This window comes from Apteryx mantelli, chromosome 4 (assembly GCF_036417845.1).
Source record: "Apteryx mantelli isolate bAptMan1 chromosome 4, bAptMan1.hap1, whole genome shotgun sequence".
In the NCBI taxonomy this organism is placed as follows: domain Eukaryota; kingdom Metazoa; phylum Chordata; class Aves; order Apterygiformes; family Apterygidae; genus Apteryx; species Apteryx mantelli.
In genome coordinates this window covers 86,789,731-86,810,805 of record NC_089981.1, presented here as the reverse complement: position 1 = coordinate 86,810,805, position 21,075 = coordinate 86,789,731, and the positions used below count along the sequence as shown (strand labels likewise).

General features: G+C 47.1%; 1 protein-coding gene across 2 annotated transcripts in view; it reads right to left on the bottom strand.

Moving 5' to 3' along the window:
• Positions 1-601: 601 nt before the first annotated feature.
• Positions 602-21,075, bottom strand: part of FERMT2 (FERM domain containing kindlin 2) — a 60,567-nt gene continuing 40,093 nt past the window's right edge. Inside the window, exons 4-15 of one of the 2 annotated variants that reach the window (XM_067295161.1) lie at positions 16,997-17,222; positions 16,737-16,839; positions 16,298-16,405; positions 14,602-14,736; positions 12,253-12,302; positions 8,871-8,995; positions 7,428-7,534; positions 6,814-7,035; positions 4,714-4,734; positions 4,029-4,153; positions 3,506-3,647; positions 602-1,929 (exon numbers count right to left, since the gene is read on the bottom strand). In XM_067295161.1, coding sequence (XP_067151262.1) covers positions 1,756-1,929; positions 3,506-3,647; positions 4,029-4,153; positions 4,714-4,734; positions 6,814-7,035; positions 7,428-7,534; positions 8,871-8,995; positions 12,253-12,302; positions 14,602-14,736; positions 16,298-16,405; positions 16,737-16,839; positions 16,997-17,222 — 1,538 coding nt within the window. In that variant the 3' untranslated portion in view covers positions 602-1,755. The remainder of the gene's footprint in view (positions 1,930-3,505; positions 3,648-4,028; positions 4,154-4,713; positions 4,735-6,813; positions 7,036-7,427; positions 7,535-8,870; positions 8,996-12,252; positions 12,303-14,601; positions 14,737-16,297; positions 16,406-16,736; positions 16,840-16,996; positions 17,223-21,075) is intronic. The other variant, XM_067295162.1, reaches the window with a different exon arrangement.

The window sequence follows — 21,075 nt, the reverse complement described above, 5'->3', positions numbered from 1 at the left end:
GCCTGCAAAAAGCCTCGGGAGAGGACAGACACCGTCATTTGGCCAGGCCCTGGTGCAAGATTTTGCAGAGACCTGCAGAGAGGGTATGAAGCCCGCTCTGCCGGCCGCGTCGGCAGCTCGGCGGCGTTAACGCCAGCTTTGGCCATGACGTGCTGCCAACTGCGGCTTTTGTCACTGGATGGGATTCCCAGAAGGGACCAACGTGGACAAGTTAATGGTATCAGGAAAGCAAAACCCCGGAGCTCTTTGTTTCATCTGCCCACCACCACTCGGGCTGGTTCCTCTTCCGTGCCGGCTTATCCCGCGTGCCAGGTCTCGGCAAGGTCCTGCCCCGCTGCTCCCCCAGCACCATCCGGGCACAGGCTGTTTCCAAGCTGCCTGCCGGGGCCAAGGCTGCTGCTTTGAATTCTCCTGCCCTGTTCCTGCGTTTTGCTATTTTGGGGGTTTTTGCAAGCTTGGCCCGGGGCAGCAGGTGCAGGCGGAGGGACAGAGCTGGGGCCAGTAGGGGCCGGGGCGCAGAGGTGGCTGCACCGTGCAGGAGCCGCGCAGGGCTCTGCTGCAGCACGGTTTAAGTACGAGAACCAGAAATGGAAACCGCGTATTAAATAAAAGATTTTACTTTTATTTAAAATAAAATGCATTTATACATAGTCTTGAAACCACAGACTACTGGAACACAACACTGGTTATTCCTTGGCATCAGGTGGGGCAGAAGATCCCTCACCATCAGCGTTAACTCTGCACCGGTGTAATATATGGGGAGGTCTGACCCCATGTATCAGTTACTGAGGATGTTGTGGCACAGCTCTGAAATCATACTTAACTTAGGTAAAAACGTACTGGGCTGAAATTGGATTTTTTTTTGTTTTTAGGTTGCTCCCCTTATCCCTTACAGGCATACTACAGTTAATGCTGATACACCAGATCTATGCAATATTCTAGCTGGCTTGTGAGACTAGTTAAAAAAACTGTACAATTTTATAAAATTTGTGTTTTTACATTAGTTACACAAAACCTATACTTCATAGACCTTTACTTCATATTGAAATGAAAAAGTTTGCATATCATAGGCAGAACAGTGACTATGCTGGTGAATACTAAAAGTGTCATAATACAATATGGTGTAGAAATAAAAAAAAAAGAAGACAATATAAATGATTATCAAAAGGAAAGTTAACAAACAAACCAAGCTATAACAGACTATCAGAAGGTCATCTTCAAGGCCACACGCAACTATCTTCAAAATAATGGCAGGCACCTGTAGCAGTCCTGGTGCATGTAGTGTGAAAGCAAAGATCAAAATTCTACTTATGGGTAGGACAACTTCAAAACAGGAGGTCAAATTTACAGAATAAAAAAAACACAAAAGGAAATAAAACACTCATGCATTAAACATGATAAATAGACTTCATATAGCTTAAGCCCTGGATGGCTTTTAAAGAAGATGGCTTAGAGTTCTCTTGGAAATTTGGCTATTTTAAGTCAGTCAAATCTTACGCTGATCTGCCCATCATATTTTGTATCGAAAGGCCACAGGCAGAACTACCTGGCCCAGACACTGTCTTGTTATAGCAAATTAACAGAAGTGCTCATTAGTGCACACAGATTAACTGGTCTGGTAATGCAAAAATTGTCATGATAAAAAAGATACATTTCAAGCTTACTTTATTAAGCAGCATATTTCAAATAACAGCTTTTTAAAGTTAAATATTAATATGGCCATGGGGTTTCCTCTCGGTATACAGTACATCGAACTCACACCCAACCACTGGTCAGTTTGTAGAACATCTCTTCATCTAAACTTTCGTTCTGATCTTTCGCTCGTGTCGACAAGAAGATGTAGCCACCAATGAATTCATGAACCACCTTGCAATCCACCTCCGTGCAAATGAAGGACACCCTAACATCATCTGCAAACTCCACGGTTACCTAGAGTGCAAAAAGATGAGGGTCAGGTTCACCGGTGCCTTCCAAAACAGGGTACAGTGACTTACGCGCTTCCTCTCTGTGTTCTCCTTCTTCTCTGGTAAAGCAGATGCCCTTTGCGTTGTCTAAACAAAACACAGCCATGCGCATCCCGATGCAATGATTACTGTTAAAATGTTTAGATGCAGAAGTACTTTTTATTGCTGGGAAGGAACAGTTCTCCTGTGCCTCAAAGATAATTACGGAACTGCGTTTGTACCTCTCAGTTGCGAGCGTGTGTACGTATTTTCTTTGCTTAAAGGGGAACGGAGACCGGAGAGAGAATTGTTAAGGGCTGGGATTGGCTTCCAGGTGACTAGTTTTCCCAGCAAGTGTATTCCGGTTTTGTAAGCTGAAGTTTTGCCACAGAGGTTTTTTTTTTAATGGGGACTGGGGGAGCTCTTTTTGCAATGACTAAATAGACCATTATTTTTGCCTTACCCCAACACCGCCAGCTCTGCAGGACGGGAAGCTGGGGAATTCCTGGCAGAGTATCCGAACTGAGCAATTGGGATATCGGGACTTGCAGAATGGGTCCAAACAAACCCTCTGAGGCAAAGGGGGTGGAACAGTTTTGCTAGCAACTCTCATCAAGCCTCACACACATGAGAACAGCCTTCAAGTGTCTCTACAGTGGCTGGAAATTTTCGTCAGGTGCTGCACCAAAAAGGACCACAAAAGGCTTCTGCATCCAATCTTAATGTTGGGTAAAAGCCCAACTTGGAGCCTAGTCAAGTGTCTGGTACTGCTCTTCCTTAGTTAGTTACATAAAAGTCTGAGCTGTACTGCAAATCAAATGAGTTTTCATGTGGTAAGGCAAAGTACATCTATGCCACTGGTAAGGATTAAGTCTGGTCTGACTTTTAATTCTGAAGTTTGATTTTGTTAGCTGCCTTTGAGTGGGTGTTCACATGGACTGGAAAAACCTGTGATGCATTAAGCGTCTAAGTGGCTTAGGTAAAGAAAGATTCTGTTATTTTCTTTTTTAAGGTTCATGCTGAGCTCCAACAGAAGTTACGGCAAGCTCTGCTAGATCTCCGAGGAGGACAGAAGGTGGGGGAGCAGAAATTATTTTACCTTGATGCAGAAGAATGTCATCCTACAACTACCTCCAGAAGAAGAGGTAAAAAACTTTAGAAAAATGTACAGTCGTTTGGGCTGTGCCATCAGCCTGCCCACCCAGACCAGGCATGTGCAATGCAGAGAGCTTTCCATGCCACCCTGGGACCTTGCCGTGGTAAAACCAACCACCCGGCCTTCTGAAGGCTCCTGAGTTACATAGCCTGCGCAAGAGAAAACCGCCTTTGAAAAACAAAATGGGATCTGCTTTAGAAAACTGCAACAAAAAACTTGACTTTTTAAAAGCTGACTTACCAAAGTCAGCTTAAAAAACAAGCCAGGTCGTGAAACCGAGAGCAATTTCTTTTTCATGCAACAAAACTGGGGAAGTGGCCTAAGTGCAGACTACAAAGCAGATCTTACTGAAAACCACCTTTGGGGTGGATATCTCTGGGCATGGCCTGAAGAGCGCCTGGCTCACCATTTTAATCTCCCAGTTTACATTCCACTGCTTCATGTTGCTGAATCGCCACGTTTTGACGGCATCGCCCGTGCTCGCGTCCATCCGTATCAGTCTGTTGTAGGCGATTCCGATCAGCTCCTCCTTCTTGCCTCCCTGGAACCTACAATACGGGGATTAACAAAAGCAAGCCTTGGACAGAGATCAAATGTTTTAAATTCAGCAACCGAATTAACTTACAAAACATGATACAAAGTGATTAATACTTTTAATTTCAGTTCCAACGCAACTTGCTATCCCGGAGCTAAAGACAGGTCGTTGGATGCATTTGAAAGTACTTCTGCATTTGCATATCCTAAGCTGTATGTGGAAATCATCTCTGCCTGAAGTTATAGTTTTGTATTGTTCCGACAAGTCACAGACGATAGGTTTAATCCAAGTATGTCATTCTTAATTACAGCGATCTCTGGAAAACTCAGAATAATAAACATACTCAATATTTATTCATGAAATATTACCTTTTCTGTTTAACAGACCCACTGACCTTGCAATGAAATGTGTGATGCCAAATTCTGGCAGCGATTGCCAAGCTTGAATAAATCGCATCTTTGCTTCAATGAGGCTCATCTGAGCGACGTTCTGATGGGCCTCCAGTATCCTCGCCGTGATCTGAATGCGATGAGACACACCGGCTTTAGGCGACTTGGCTGGTTAATGACGTCTCAGATATTACACTCGTGACAACAGCGCGAGCAGGTAACAGCTTGGAACGCGTTTGGGAACTGTGCAAGTCAGTGAGGTTATTAACAACACAGGTGATTTACGGCTTCTACGCTGAGGTTGTATTTCATCTGGTACTGCTTAAAGACAGGGACCACGGCTGCCGTTCACACACAGCAGATAAACAGTGATACGGAGCTGCTTTTACTTGGCATCCCTAGATATATAAAAGCAAATCTAGATCTGGCCTCTCTGAAGGCAAAGAGTATTCAGACTCCTCTGGTTTAAGATGCAGGATGTGAGCAAACACCAGGGGTAAAGTTCTGGCATAAGGGTCCTAGTTAGTGGTTTTGCAGCCTGAATCACTGGGGAGCATTATAAAAAACAAAAGGGGCCCAAGTTTCTCAGGATGGGTTTGTTTTCGTTACTCTTTAATTACTACTTTCAAAAACAAGAGAGTTCTAGTCTACTTTAAGTTACAACTTAATTTTATTGTTGCTGTCACTTACCAAGTCTCTTACATAGCCTGGCTGTAGATGGCAATGCGAAAAAAAAAGAAAAGGAGGCAGAAAGAAAAAAAAGCAATCAGAAATATGGCAACAAAGCAAAGAAAAAGTGTAAATTATCTGCAAACCAAAGTTCAAGCAAAAACCATGCACAATTTCTTAGGCAGAAAAGCAGCCAAAGGGAACGCAGGCACGAAGAGGGAACAAGCGAGCACAGATTCGCCCCTCGCGCTGGCCCTGTCTAAACATTCGCGAGGTCCCGTTTGGCCAAATTCTCGTACGAATGGCTTTGATCCAAACAGCGGCCAAAGGGAAGGGAGAAACTGCAGAATCAGAGGGCAAATTCCTGTTCTTCCCCTGCTTCTGCAAACTCATGTTTACTTATTCCCATAGAAAAGGCCTTAAGCTCAGTAGCTCCTTTTATGTGAGGTATGCAGAAAAATGATCCGCGTGCCGCTCTGTATAAAAACTGCCTGCTAGCCAGTGGCTCCAGAGAGAAAATCGAATGAACAAGGCAGAAGCGGCGCGGGAGGTCACCCTTTCACCGGAGGGCAGACTGCCCCGAGGCTTTCCTGGGGACGCAGCTTGCCCTTCGAAACAGCCTGAACGCTTCTTCGACGTCCGACCGCAGCAAGGCGCTGCCCCGAGCCGGGTGAAGGCCGCCAAGCCGATTCAGAGTTTGCCTGCGGCTACTTGGAAGCTGGGAACGTGAATCCTATTTTTTTTTTTTTTGCATTTATGACTTGGCACTCCCCAACCCTGATCTGCCAGCCCTATGCTCTTGCAATGGCCATGTCCCTATTCGGGCACCGTCGGCGGGCTGCACGATCTCCTCCTCCTCCTCAGCCAGACCCTCGCGGCCGGCGGTGCTCCGGCTTGCATTCCTCGCATTCCCGCGGCCCCCGTTCCTCCCAGCTGCTCTGCTGCATGTGCCACCGGGAAAGGGCCCCGTGCGGTCCGTGCCCGTCTCCACGGTTTGACGGCCGTTACGTTCCTTCCTAGGATGCACGCACGGTAAGCAAGTTCTGCCAGCTAATATTTTTCCAGGTGCCTCCATTTTACTGAGTTCAAGCCTAGAAGGCATTATATATGTTAAAATTGCATATTTATGCAGTCTCTCCTCCATCCAAGTGGATATAAAGGCTTATTCAGAAGAATAATAAGGGCTATATAAAATCTAACTGCACTGCCAGGAAATCATCATACTGTGCCAATAAAAAGTTATATTTTTCCTGCTTCTCTGAGCTGTAGCCTTCTTTTTTGGTTTGGAGGGATCATATACAGGCCCAGTCAGCCGAAGTGCACTGGCTGCAAATCTAGAACTGAATTGACTGAGTCACTGAAAGGCCACGGAGCAATGCCGTACTTATTTTTGCTGCTGTACAATGTCTTTCAGAAAGTCATGCATTTATTTCTATCACAAAACAGTTCAGCTCTGTCATGCACTGCCTGAATGTAGTGTGGAATTCAAGCACAAGTCACAGCAATTTAAAATGAAGCAACGTTTCGAGGACTGGCATTTCAAAGTGGTGGAAAAGCGCAGAGAGAAATATGCAAAACGCATTACAGCCAAGGCTGTATAAAGCACCGCAAGCAGCTGGAACTACGCTGATCCTGAGGATTTCTGTACGAACTCTGTGCAAATAAGTGGTTTTCATCCCAGCGCTGTGGATTGATTGCATCTTGCCACCACACGCTGTTAGATCTGAGCCGTAAGAGATGTGGGCAGCTGATTAACGCTTTGCCGCACTGTCATTCTGTATCGCAGCGCATGGGGAAAAAAACCAACTCCAAAAAGGTATTTAAAATAATTGGTCCCCCACTGCATAGACTGTTCATGAGCACCGTCACACTTAACCTATAAAGCGTAATTAAAATCACGGGTGCCACAAGGTTTCATCCCCAGATGCTGGATCAAAACCACAAAGATAAGTGTGCGTTTCGTTTTAGTAACCGTGTGCATCCAGGCAAAAGACAACAACACCTGAAACACGTAGGATTAAATGCTGGCTCCTGCTGAAACGGGTGTGAGTTTAGCCCGGTCACTGACAACGCCGTGATGACGAGACACTCGAGGCCCGGTGAGAGCCAGCGAGCACCTACCTGCTTGTTCTTGTACTTCTTCAGGTAGCGAGGCGAAACCAGGCACTCAGGATTAATGTCGGTGGTGATTTGTTCCGGGATTAACTGCGGGTCCGGGTTCAAATGCTGCATCTTCAGAAAGGAGAGGATGTTCTGCACTTCCAGGCTGTACGAGCTGTCCGCCATGGTCTTGCCCTTGGAGGCGAGCCGGCACGCCGCCATCCAGTTGGCGTACTGCCTCTCCTGCGGCCGAGGGCGAGAGATGCACCCCGTTAGAGCCACGGCCCACGGCCCCCTGCCCCCTGCCCAAACACGACTCCAGGGAGCTTCCTTGAGCCGCAGGAGAATCAAGCACACGCAGCAAAAGATGGACAGAAACCCAGCCAAAATGTAGACGATAACCGTGGGACAAAACCAAGGAAGAAGAGGAGCCAGTTTGGTACTCCGGATTCACACACATGCTCACATGCAATTCTGAACGCCAAGATCGGGTGCTTTTGCATGTGAGTGCATTTTTGGTTGTTGCCGTTTTTAAATTCACAACGGCTGAGGAGCACATCCAAGCGTGACCCACGCCGGATGAGCTACCGGAGGGCAAAGGGAAAACGGACGGCCAGTTAAAGTGATAAACTTACATTATCACAGCGAAGCCAGATTTCATTCATCCCCTCTGCAACTGGAATCAGAAGTTTGATGTTAAACTTCTGACCAGAGATGTTCACATCAGGGGTAACTTCACATCCTACAATGAGGGAGCCAATGTTTAACATGTGTGTAAAGAAGTACACTTTAAAAAGGAAAAAAAAAAAGAAAAAAAGCAAGCACTCCGACTACACAGTGTCAAATAGCATCTCACTGCTGCAAAGGTCTCACACCACGTCTGACAGGACAAACGCTCTACGATGCAGGGGAAGAAACACTACAGACATCTCTTTTTCCGAGGAAAAGGAAAAAGGGGAAAAAGCAAGATCTGATTTGAAGCAATAAAGCCAAAGCTAACGCATGCCCACAGGATACACTCCCAGATCCTGCCCGAGCTCGTGAACGGACCAAATGGCTGGCAACCACCTCCTAACCCAGAAATTCCCATGAAAAGGCAGGAAAACGTGGCTGGAGGGGTGCTGGCTTTCACCCTATGCATTACTTTGGCTGGGTGCGCCGCTTCTGTCTCTAGCGATGAGACGTGAACATCTCTCAGCCTTAGTGTCTGAAAAGGATTAGAAGCAGTCGTACGAACCCTGGGGGTTTTGAAAACTCCCAGTTAGCCCGGGCTCCGCTTCAGCGCGGCCTCCGAGATTCTTTAAAAGTGCCGTCAGAGCAGATATGTCAAGAGCTCCCAAAAAGGTATTCCAGGCGATTCCGGGCTGGGCTGGGCTGCGACTGCAGTCTGAGGTCATTTGGCACCACATCTGCTCTTGCCTCCACGGTTAAAAAAAAAGAAAAAGAGCTTTCTGCAGTTTCATAGCTCTCGGAGCAGGAATGTTTTACTTGACATAAGAAAGGCCAGCAGCCTTAGGAATTTAAAATATAATGTGCAGGGCTTGCAGGGAGCGCTTGAGCGAGGCTGCACGCAAACAGCACAAGGGAGAGCAGGAAAAAAACGGGAGGGCAGCACACGAAGGGAATGGTCTGTTCTCTCCAGCTCAGCATGGGCTCAGGCGTATTCTGCGCCGTCGGAGTCGCTTCCATTTAGACTAGGCACGACACACGGCAGAACGGCAAGCCCTCTCCTTGGGCTCGCCCAAACCTCCTCGGCTTTGCCCTACAGCAGATAAACGGACCGTTCAGAGCGATCCCCACAAGCCCACTGAATAACTGTCCTACGGGGGAGCTAGCAGCGCTTTTCCTTGGTATCCGATCCTCTGCGCGTCACTGGCACACCTACCACGTATTCACGTTCTAGAAGCGTGACTGCACACCACGCTACTAAACCCAGTCACCTTCTTTCCTCTGAACGTTTTTATTCAACCCTAGGATGACATCCAGAGTGCTGAGAAGATAAATCAGTGGAAAGATAAGACGCAAGAGTGGCAGACTGTTATTGGAATAAAATGCAACAGCGCTCATGTTTCGCTTACCTCTTAAATTCATCTGGTGTGCAGGAGTCCCGTTGGATTCTTCTTTGCTTTTATAGCAGGAAATAGAGGTATCTTTGAAGGTGCACCAATACGGCTTGTAACCTTTTAGTGTTAGCTTCTTAGGCCTGCCAGACAGGTTGATGAATATTACTACACGAGATCTACAGTTTTCTGGGTGACGGGGTTTAGTTTAAGGGACACTAGGAGGTAGCTGGACTCCTAAACCAAGCTGCTGTGCCTTCACGCTGAAGGTGTTGCACCAGGAAACTAGTTTCACCCTTGAAAATCTGGTCTTAGCAACCATGGACCGAGGATCATGGAGAGTCCTTGCCTGGGAGCTGAACAACCATTTGATATTTCTTGAACTCTTCCCTTTGCTACAGTAATGTTAGGTCAAGAAATTGAGCTGCAATTGCAAATTTGGACTCTTCAATCCCGAGTTCGCAGGAATGACCCGGTGAGGTCCCATTAAATCTGTGTGTGGGGGGGGGGAGGAAGACTAGAGAACTATATTATAAAAATAGAAATTTCCATGAACCACCAAAAATCTTATTCTTCACCTCCCATATTAGACTGGAACCAATTTGTTCCAGCTCCGAAAGGAAACAGTATTTATAAAAGACTGGTCTGTCAAGCACATGCATGAGTACACATGCTGTTTTCTTTTCAAATACTCGACTTCACATCAGAAAAGGTTCAGTTCCTTCCTATGCAACACACGCATTTTGCTTGACTCAGCAGAGCAGGCGATGGCCCAGCAAGCCAACGGCAGAGCAGAGCAGCCACCAGGCACGACCGATACCGCTGACCGATTGGCTTTATGGAACCGCAAGTTTCAGAACTTCTTAAACCCCAAATTTCTAATCCTTATTCAAAGGCTGTATTCAGGGGCTTCTCATTCCTTGCATCTCCATCCCACAGACCATTGATCAACCCTTAGCTTAGAGGATCAAACACATGATGGGCCCAATTGCTTCTCCCCGGGGGCTCCCTGCTTTGATTTCCAGGCGAAAGCGTGCCCTGGGGCTGAGCATGTCCCTGGCACTGGCAGCAAGGAGGGGAAATCCCAGCAACCTGCTGGGAAGAAGACCTGCCAAGCCTGAAATGCCCGGAGATGGCCCAACACGCACAATTTTTGGCACTGGAGGATGCTCGGCGTGCGCCTGAACCTCCTCGTTCCCACCCTGTTGATCAATGTCTGAGCTCAGGGATGTCTGCTGGCTTCTTCTGCCCTCGCTATTTTTCCGGGCACACTGCGGCTTCCCGTGCGCCTGCACGCAGCGGGAGAGGCGACCGCAGAGTTTACACCCACAATTTCCTTCCAAAGCTGCCTCCATTAAAGAAGAAGTGTTCAACCCCCAGCCAAGTTTATATGTTATACATGCAGGTTTTTCCATCCTTTCCTTCTGTGCTTTGATCCGTACGTACTGCCCTGAGCTTTTTTTAGGCTCCTATAAATTGCAGGCAGGGCGTTTTGGCTGGTCCGGGCAGTAACCTGGCTGGAAGGGGCCAGAGAAATTTCCCGAGTCCTCATAGCAGCAATGGGGCTGTTAGGGACATACACTGCAGCCGCTCTGCGATGAAGCGGGATGGAAAAATGCAAGAGGCACGTTCAAAACTGGGCCAACTTCTAACCCCGCGTCATTTACACTGTGTTTCTGGCAACAAAATACCGCCTGGCCCTCATTTTTAGGAACAAATTCCAATACCACACTTTCCCTTCTTTATGAAGTGAAGAGAGCCCCTTGCGTTAAGGTACCTGCTGAGAAAGCCAGATGCCTACGGGAACACACACAGAGGTTTCAGCCTACATCTGCTGCCTTTGAAGTAGCAGCAAGCTGAAGCCGTTGTCAGCAACTTGCAAGGATCTGGCTTTCCATTTGGTTGAGGGATTAAAAAAAAAAAAACCCAGAATTGAGTCCCCCGTCCTCAAGCTGCAGCAGCAAATTTGGCTGAAAGGTGGCTACTTAAAATGAAGCAGATGCAGAACTTAAGCTGGGAAAAAAATACGCTAGTAGTAGTAAGGTGAGGAGATGTCAAGCTCCCCGACGATAACCAATGCTTTTAAGGTTTCTTTTGGGGTTTATCCAAATTGCAATCGCGGTGTTCAGAAAGGTTATGTACAACACCAGGCGAGAGGAAGGAACCAACATCTTTTCTCTGCTACATCCTCCTTCCCCAACAACTGGATCTCCAATTTGCGAGTAATTAGCTTCCTGAGTTGTGCCTAATTTTATTGGCAAATAAAGCACATCAAAGGAAATGAGTCTTTTTGTTTGGTTGTTTTCTCTAAGAGGAAAAAACACCCACTCGGATGCATGGCACAGACTCCAGCCCTGAAACTTCGCTGCAGCAATCAAGACAGACCACAAGCCCAGACTGACTCCGGGAGTAGGACTAACCTTATTAATACGCATTACAAGATGGAGAAAGAATTTTTCAGAACACAAGTAGCAGGTTCTGGCTCCAGAACCAAACAATTATAAAATAAAGGCTTGTTACAGAGCTATTTTGCTGTCGCTGCTTTTCTTCTGTTCCTGTACCTATTCTGTGAAATCTCATTGAGGTTTATTTACAGTTTCCAGAACTTTCATCACAACCCTAATGCAGCAGGCATTAAATTGCAAAAGACAGTTGTGACTGCCAAAATATTAGTCAAAGTCCAGACACTGCTGTTCCCAGTTTCCATGTACCATCATCCAAGTTAAAAAGAAATAATAATAATAAAAAAAAAAAGATCTTAAGTGCGATGGAAGAGCAGGATGTTCAACTGAAACCTGCTTCTTTTGGTGAGAAGAGAACAGATAGACCAGAATCCCAGTTGTTTAAAATTCATTTGCCTCCTTCAAACCAGGAGAAATATCTGAGTGAGGTTTTCTAGCTATGAGATACACCCCTAATTTTAGGATAGTTTCATTAATTTACTGGCACTAACTGTGTTATGGAAACCTCTCGGCACGTACTACTGGCCAAGGGAGGCAGAAAGTACCTCTCCCGGCTCCGCTGGGGGGACGTGTACGTGCCACGTGCCCGGGGTGGGAATACCGGGAAAACACCCTGGATTTTGTATTTGAAGGACTGACCAACTGCAGGGCGGTAGCCAATGAGATGTTTTGGAGTGTTTTTACCAGCGTTAAATATTCAGTGACTGTGCCAAATGCTGGATGAAAAAGTAAAATCTTTTAATACCCAGAGAGCCCAGATATTCTGGGCTGCAATATTATACAGCGACTGGCTGCTCAGTGGCATTTCACACATGGTAACGCAGCGGCGGGCAGCAAAATCTTGAGACGGGAGGCAAGAATGGACGTTAAGTGGTATTACTATTAATTATTCATTGACATTACCAGTTTCCCATGCGCCTTTTCCCATCAGTACTTACTTGAATACTTTAATGTAGTCAGCAAGTTCAGGGATGGAAGTGATGTCACCCTGCAAATAAAGATTATCCCATTCATTCCTCTGCCAGGTCACCGGTGGGGTGGGTGGGAAGAGGGAAATGAGTCGGTCTGGTAGACAGCGACATGCAACTGCTCGGGGGGAATTTCTCCAGGGCAGGAAATTTGGTAAGGGCTTCGCTGTCAAACGTCAGGGATTCGCAGGTCGTAAAATCGCTTCTAGGAAAGTACGAGCTCTTTCACAGAAGGAGGAAGCAGAGCAAATCCATCGCACAGAAGGGCTGTGCTGGAACAAGAGGACAGTACTTTTTATTTCTCTTTTTTAAGGCCTTTGGCCTTGTGGAGCCAATTCCCACCTGTGAGACACTGTCAGGCATTGGCTCGTGTTTGCGCAGGAATTTTTCTCTTCCGCTGGTTTCTCCTTACGCTCCGAACAAATGAAAAGGTGCCCTTTCAAGCCACCACGGAAGACTGTGGAATGGCTTTCTGAGAGCTCAGAACGGCATTTTTTCCAGCTTTTTCATCTAGAGTTTAGCTTAGCATACCTGCGTATTTTGGATGAACAAAATATACAAGATGGCCTTTTCGATTCCCGTGAGAGGAGACTAAACGGTTTCCGAGCCACCGGAAAAGCTACCATTGCTGCAACAGTTTTCAGCAGCAAGTCAGTTTACTTTCAGTCTGCAACGACCAACGCTGTTTATAGATACCATGGGGAAAAAAAAATCAAAATCTAGACAAACAATCCAGTAATTGCCCATTATCCATATTCAATTACTCGAATGGCTCTGGAAATGGCTACTGTTAGCAACTGATACAGAAGGGGATGAGGGTTTTTTTTGATGAATCATTGTGTTCTTCATACTCATCTGGCAGGGACTTAGTATTGCGCTTCAAATCCCTTTTGCAAGAAAATCATAGAAGATCGCTCGTCTATGAAAACGTCTCACTATTTATGTTGCACCTAAGCAACACTGTTCTCCCCACAGCACAACCAGAAGGAGCAGCAAGGGTTAATACCTGGCTGTTGTTAATGACAGAAAAACAGGCTACACATGGATGTTAACTTCAAAAGAGCTTTCATAAACACCTAAAAAATTAGATGAAGTGAGGGAAAATTATGATTGCAAAATTTCAGGGGTTTTATGTTTTAAAAGGATCGGAACATAAAAGTGAAACTCAAAGATGGCACAAATATGCAAGACTACCCTCGCTGGAAAAGTTGCTCTGTATGGAGACGTACGTTCCAAGTCTGAACATCCCTAGTCCTTTCTCTGCAGTGCAATTTTGGGGCCTTCCAATTTTAAAGAGGGAAGACTAGTCTTAAAAAACATATCAGAAAAAAGAAACCCTCTGAAATACAGGCACAGACCACTCAAGGATAAAATCCAGTCTGATAAAAATAGAGTTTCATCAGTCTAAGTTATTCATAAGTTATTTCTGAAAGTCCTGGCAGCTGTTTTAGGTACTGTAAAACTTTGCCACGAATTGGAAAACAGCGGAACAGAAACACTGGTGTGAAGAACTGAGTATTTCTGAAAGTCAGTAGAGAGAACAGACACCAAATGAAGTTGATGCGAGTTTTCCATTATTTCACCAGCGCGGTGGCTCGGCGCATCGGGCGTTGAGCAAGATCCCGTTCCACGCAATTTTCCAGTCGGGTTGGCTGGGCCTTACAGAGGACAGAGCGACTTGTCTGGGGTCAGACAAGCAGCCCACGGGTCCTGCGGGACTACTCGAAAAACCTGCCACCAGCAGCTCGGTCTTACCATCCCGGTAAGAAAACAGCGTTACTGCGCTTTGCTTCCGCGGCAGCAGCCACCGCGGGAAGAGGGGGGCACGCGGGAACGGGCTCGGCGCTCTCAGCGCCCGCCTCCGCGTGCTAAATTAACTGCAAACACTGAGAAAAAGGGGAAGCCGTCTTAGAGCCAGCGGCTTAAACAAAGCCCCAGGTTGAATACGTGCCCTTGGTCAAAGAGCCTTTTATGTTGCATCCAGGGCCGCCGGCCCCGCTCTGAGCGCTGGCTGGAGCAGCCGCTGCCTGAGGTCCCTTCCAACCCAAATTAATCTTTGGGATTTTTGAAAATAGCATCCGGTTTTATAAAAATATTATTTGTGTCTAAAAATATTATGCTGTATTGCTCCGTCGGGTTGTGGGCAACCCTCTCGTGCTGTAACAGCAGAAATTAGAAAAAAAGGGAGAGGAAGGAAACAAAAATGGTTAGAGGCCTGGAAAAATTCCCCCGGACACAGTTCAAGATAACCATTCCTAGAGGGAAGCCAAAGGAAGGGGGAGCAAGGCATGCACGTTGTCACCTGCCCCCAGCCCTTACCAGGATGGTCGACGTTTTGCCACCTTCCAAAGTGATCTCTAGGTCGGAGAGCGCCGCGTCCACCTCATCGACCTCCTTGTCGCTGTTGTTCAGGTGATTTTCCGACGACATGATGGACAGCTTGTTGATGTGGTACTGAAAGGCAAGGCAGGGCCTCCGTGAACGCGGAATATTCAACGTTTCTGGGATCTGCTGGAGATCGCCGCCGCCTGGGGGAGTTTGGTCCTCAGCCTCCGCGGGAGCAGAACCCTGCTGAGGCTGAGACCCGAGCGCGGCCGAGTCAGGGATGAGTCTCAGGTGCAAGCGTCGAGGCCGGTCACGCTATCGGTCCCTGCTGAATTTGTGACAATTCGGTGCATCTTTGGGGAGCTGCAGTAATCCTGCCCCCCAAACCCGATGCCGCCTTCTCCCGGGTGGAAGCGCCGCGATAACAGCCCAACGCGCCGGGGGAGAAGGGCAGGAACCGAAAGCGGACACGGCACCTCCCAAGCCCGTCCGTGAAAGAGCGCGGCTGCTCTCCGTGAGCCCTCCTAGAGGGGATCCGGCCAGGAAATGGATTTTCCCAAGCGTGCAGGCGCATGCAGAGAGCGACCATCTCCAGGGAACACCACAAAACCTCTCCGCCACAGCCAGGATCATATTCTCGGCATCAGCAGGGAGCTAAGCCCTAACCCCAGCGACAGGCTTTGCTCTTTCCGATCCGTTTCCGTGAGGGCTTCTCGGAGGCTGCAGCGAGGGTTGGCGGTGGCCAGCGGATGGACGGCCGAAGGACAGCTCTGAGCCTCGCGGCGCAGAGCTACTCCTTCCTTTCGGCCATAACCGCGTAGCACTTTTGAAGGCACAAACGTTTGACTAAACGGAACTACCCACGCTCGTGACGGTACCAAATGAGCGCCGGGCAACTTTGCTGCTGGACTAACGCACTGGGCGCGTGCGCGTGTTTTATACCTTCTTGCACCTCCTCTATTTTTGCCGCAGAAATCCACCAAGTTGGTAGTATTAACTGCACGGTAAGTACCACGCTCTGTCTACCCTGCACCAGCTGGAGAGGTAAATCGAGTCTTTGCATTTCTGTTCTTGTTCTTTTTTCCCGGGAGAGCGGCCCCGAGGGCTTGCACGTGGACGGCCCTGCCCTTGCTGGGGATGCTCGCGCAGCCTGCAGCGATGAGGACCGCCAGACCACACGGAGTAAATGGGCTGCCATCAGTCTTACGGAAGTCAATAGCAGGTGTATTATTTATGCCAAATCACACGGAGTATTTCATAAAACAGATAAATAAATAGTTCTGGGAAACCCACAGATTAGCACCAGCTGTTCTGGGGGCAGCATGCCAGAAACTCACAGTTCAGTAACCTAATGTACTTACTGGGATTTTTAAAAAAGGGCAAAACTACAAGTTAAGATAGACATAAACATGTTTGGTAAAAGCAAGCTAAATTCCTTTTCATGAGAAGTAATAAGCAATAAATATTTAAACTACCTAATAAGCTCAAGTGAGTATTAGGAAACAGGAAACAGTCCAATTTCTACCAGCACAAGGAGTCCAAGCTCCCCACCAAAGACAAGACGAGGCCTTTGAAACACCATTTACAGCACATTAAACTTAACACGTTCATCAGTATTCAGCAATAGAGAAGTCTGAAAAGCTACAATCAAGCTTAATTACAAACGTAAGCGTCTCGGGCTGTCTCCTACCTGCAACGCTGCAAACATCATCATTTCCTCCTCCGTGCACTCGATTTCCTCCAGCAGAATAGCCCACTTCGACTGCTCGTAGAGCTGGTTGATCCTGATCGCATCGTACTACGGCACATGGCAAAAACACAGGACGGTTATAAAACAAGCTTCGTGGCAAGAACGCGTGATCTTTCGTGCTTCCAGCATAATTAGAAGATAAACCCGTTAATCCTTTTATTTCAACCCGTATTTCAGTTTGAGATTGAAAAGCCTTTGCCATTTAAACAACCCTGAGGGCAACGCAAGCAATACCTAAACCTCACGTACACCCCAGGTTTGATGCACACGCGACCAACGGGGCTGAGGACGTGTCAGCACAAATGAATGTTAGAGACACAGGTTGCCTTTGCTTGAAATGTTTGCCTGCAAGATGCAAGTAAAATAAATAGCTCTGTACCTTTGGATTCAGGTCAAAAAAGCTGTAGTACTTGAACCGAAGCAGCAAAGCCTCATTTTCTTTCACCTCCTGCTCCATAAGAGATCTGGACGAATCCAGCCATCTGCAAATTGTCAACAACGGGTAACACACACAAAAAGCTCTGGCTAAGTCGCGATGACTCTTGCAAGAATGCAATTTAAAACCGCATATTAAAAAAAAAAAAAAAAAAGAAAAAAGAAGAGGAAAAGAAAAAGAAGAAAAACAAACCCTTAACTCACCCTTGGTTGATTTTGGCTTTGTCGAGAAGCGCTTGTGGCTTGTACATTTTTGCTAAGGATTCTGGGGACGTGACGGGCTGGCTCACGGCCAGGATGCCCGGATTTCCCTCCGACAAGGCGCTGTCTCCAAACCAGGCCGAAGTCGGTGACAGGGGACTGCCGTCGTGAGAGTCGTAGGTCGGCGTCATGGTTTTGCTGTACAGTCCTGGGCTTGAATATATGTTTCCTACCAGCAAGAGGGATAAAGGCATCGTGTTAGCTTACGGCCAAACCGCATCTGCTCGATACAAAGCCAATTCAACAAACAGATGAAAACCCTTCTGATTCCATTTTTATGATTTTTTTTTTCCACAATTAGAAAACACTGCACTGCTTGTTTTCCCATGAAAAGCTGCCTCTCTCTCTCTCTCAGCTCTTCTTGAAGAGCGAAACTGATGGAAAAGTCATTTCAGCCTGAATCCCTGGGAAAAAATTCAGCAACACTCCGTGCTGCGCAATTTGGGAGGACAGCACTTCCCCTCCGCGCTCCGGCAGCACCCGGAGCGCTGGGGCCACGAGCGGCGGCCGACTTACCGGTGATCTCCTGTGGCTTAAAGATTTTGGGAGTCAAAAGTTTTAGAGGAGCAGGAAAATGAACTAAAGACACGACCAAGGAAAGGGACAGAGCACAGAAGTCCTACTGAGCTGGAGCTCACCTTTCACGGGGCCGATGTAAAGAATATCGGTGCCTATAGAGAAGGAAAGAAAGGAGGGAAGTGAGCAGGCAAGGGAAAGACACCGGAGGAGAAGTCAGAGCAGAAGAGGACAGAAGCTGAAAACATGCACTTTCGGAAGAGGCCACAACAGCACAGGCCAGGTTTAATCTCCCAAACCCGACTGCAAACCCGGCCTCTGTCCCAGCAAAGCCGATGGTGCCGGTCCCTTCCTCTTCCTCGCCCTCGCGGGGGGCTCGGTGGCCGTCTTCGGCCTCAGGAGATGCACGAGCTCCTCCTCACCGCCCCAGCCCGGAGCCGTGAGCTCAAATCTGCGGCACCGACAAGCTTTTCACCCCTTTTCACCCCCAGAAACGCGGCCGGAGGAGACTTTTCGACACACCCTGCAATGCCCAAGTTGTAATAAACGCGAACGACAGACTCGCCGACTTAAACCGATTCATCTTCAAAACAGAAAGACATTTTAAACGAGTTTGCAAAAATATGTTTCTCTGCAAAATAGTTTAGACCGGATAGGGAAGACGTGGATTCACCAGGCTTCTTACTGTTCCTACGGACAATTTATTAAACCGCTGTGATTCCGGCAATCGCAGGTTTTCAACACAGACCTTAAACTGCTGTTTTCACCGTAACTTACTGCAGCGGCGACTCCAGCTACGGAGAAGCAAGGCAGCGTCTACTGGGGCATTTTCAAAACCTGTGTTTATGTTACTGCTCTGCTGTATAATCTCAGCTGTTACTGAAGAAGAAGAAATATGTGTGTTTTCCCTCCGTTCCTTGCCCTTTGACTGCCTCGCAATATCACAAACCAAAGCCGCTCCCCAAGCACACATCTCGCAGACCTGCCGGTTATATCCTGACGTTGCTTCGCTTGGTTGAAAGCGCACGAGCTAGTCTAAATAACAGGGAATATTTACAAAATAAAGGGCATAAATTCCAGTTTGGAAAGACGGTGTTAAATTACTGCTCCAATTAGATATTAATGTATCTAACAAACTGAAATTTTTTTTAAACAAATACTGAAATGATCACAAAAATGCCCAGAATCTAACTTCTTTATACACAACTTGCATTTACCTTTGCAGTACTGTTAACTGACCTGACAAAGTACCCAAAACGACCTCAAGTTATTTTACTCGTGTTACAGGAAATGGCTGGACACAGAAACGTCACATTTTCACAGATGGAAAAGCTTGCTCCGACAGCCAGGTACATTTGATATCAGTACGTTCAGCAAGTGGTGCTATTTGGTGCAAAGCAAGCATTACTTCTAGTGTTTTAATCTTAAAGTTTTACGGCTCATACAGACGCAAAGTAGAAAAAAACCCTTTAAAATTACCAACACGAGCAGAAGAAAGCCGAGCTGGAATGGTATCTCATATCCCAAAATAGCTGAGAGCTAAATAGCCCCTATTGAGCTCAGGGGAGCATTGATTTTTACATTAAGCGTGTCAAATCCAGATTTTCAAAATAACCGAGGTTCAACGACCGTATCCCTAATATAAGTAATTCCACTGTGTATATAAATCGGGCAATGAGCTCACGCAAATCTGCACAACAGTGCCTAGAAAGGCCGATACTTGGCTTTTTGGCAAAGGGCCCTTTCTAATTCTGCTTCTCCCGGGAGGTGCTCCCCACCTCTGCCTTTCCCCCCTCCGCTCCCGTCTCCTCTCTCCCCAGCGCCGGGCAGCAAATTGGCTTTCCTCCTTGCCCAGAGCCTCAGCTGGAGGCAGGACCTGCTCGTAAGAGAATGCAATTTCTATAAAAATCACAGGCGTATGCACAGATGTCCAAAATCTACCTTAAGAGAGTGCTATTAAGGTTGCTGAAGGAAGCACTTGGCAGCGTTGAAATGCCAGAAGTAAGGTCTTCTGTGCCATTCCTGCTGATGCATTTAGACACCGTCTTAGGCTACCGTCCAAGTCCACGGCCACATGCTCTTTTCTCCAAAAGATCCCTCCTCACTGAATGAACTTGAAATTACGGAAAGCTGAGCTAAACATCTAGAAATGTCTAAGACCAAAACAATAGAAAAACCTTTCCAAACTGTCTTTTTTTAAAGATGGGTATCTCAAGAAGCCCTAAGAATGATTTTAATCCATCAAAATAGGGAAATTCTGGAGTTGTGAATACTCACGGACAACCCCCCCAACCACTCAGCGCATTGTTCTGCATTTTGGAAAGCCCCTCCAGATACTTTCATGAATTTCCTGATTGATGATGAATTATCTTCCTCTCCAGCAGTTTCTGAGAAATAAACATTAAAAATCCTTTGCTCTAGTTAGACGCTTTGTAGCAACCCCAGGATGCAACTGAGAATCTTCCCACAATATTTAGGAGTGAGGAAATTACATGCGTAATTCTGGGCCCAGCTGCCTCATCTGGAATTGAGCAAAACGATATGACAGCCGACAGACCCCTTTGCAGAAGATGATGCAATCCATGCCAGCAAACCAACCCCACACCATTTTGATGGGATTATAATCAAAACTGGCCTTGATGTCGCAGACTCGTCAAAAGCATCGTACCAGTGACGACCAACGTCTCGATTAGGAAACTAGAATAATATAACATCTGTAAGACAAATGTGATTCTAAAATGTCTGATAGGATGGAAAAAGTAAGTGAAAACTGGCAGTGACCATCAAACAAGGAAGCTTCTCGGATGGGTTTAATGCTCCTGCTAGCTTTGTGGCTCTATAGGGAGCGTTGGGTAGAAGTGGGGTGCGTTATTTCTGCATTTCACTCCGGGTGTCCAGATGTTGTGCCCACGCTTCAAGAAATACCTTGATAAATTCCCACGGGCATGGAAAACTTTGCAGAAATGAGGAAGGGACAGGAATACCCACCTTCTAGCCTCATGCTTTCAAAGAAAAGGCTTGGGGGACGACTCAACATGTCCTCACAAAAGAAACAGAAACATGCTCTCCCCACAGACCTTTACCAAGCTAGAGCAGAGCAGTCCAGTAGGAAATTATAATAAACCACCAGCACCATCTGTCCACCTCCACATTGACCAGGTGACACATCAAAACGCTACTCATCGGTATGCAAAGATTGATGTAGGGTAAGACCAACCACACCGGGTTGGACCAAAGGCACAGACCTGGGATGTGGGTCCATTGCTGTTTTAGACCACAGGGGATGCGCCCGTCTTCTCCCCATCTCCCCTAGCATCGTGCCAGCACCACGCTTATGTGACCGCGAAGCAGACAGACAGGGCTGAACGCTATCCTGGCCAGTAAAAGCAAAATCTACTTTGGCTGGGCAGGAGACGCCAGCAACACTGCATCTCAGCAGTGCGCGGTTAATAGCGATTTCCACAAATATATCCAACGCTTTTCCAAATTCGTCTACCCCCACGGCT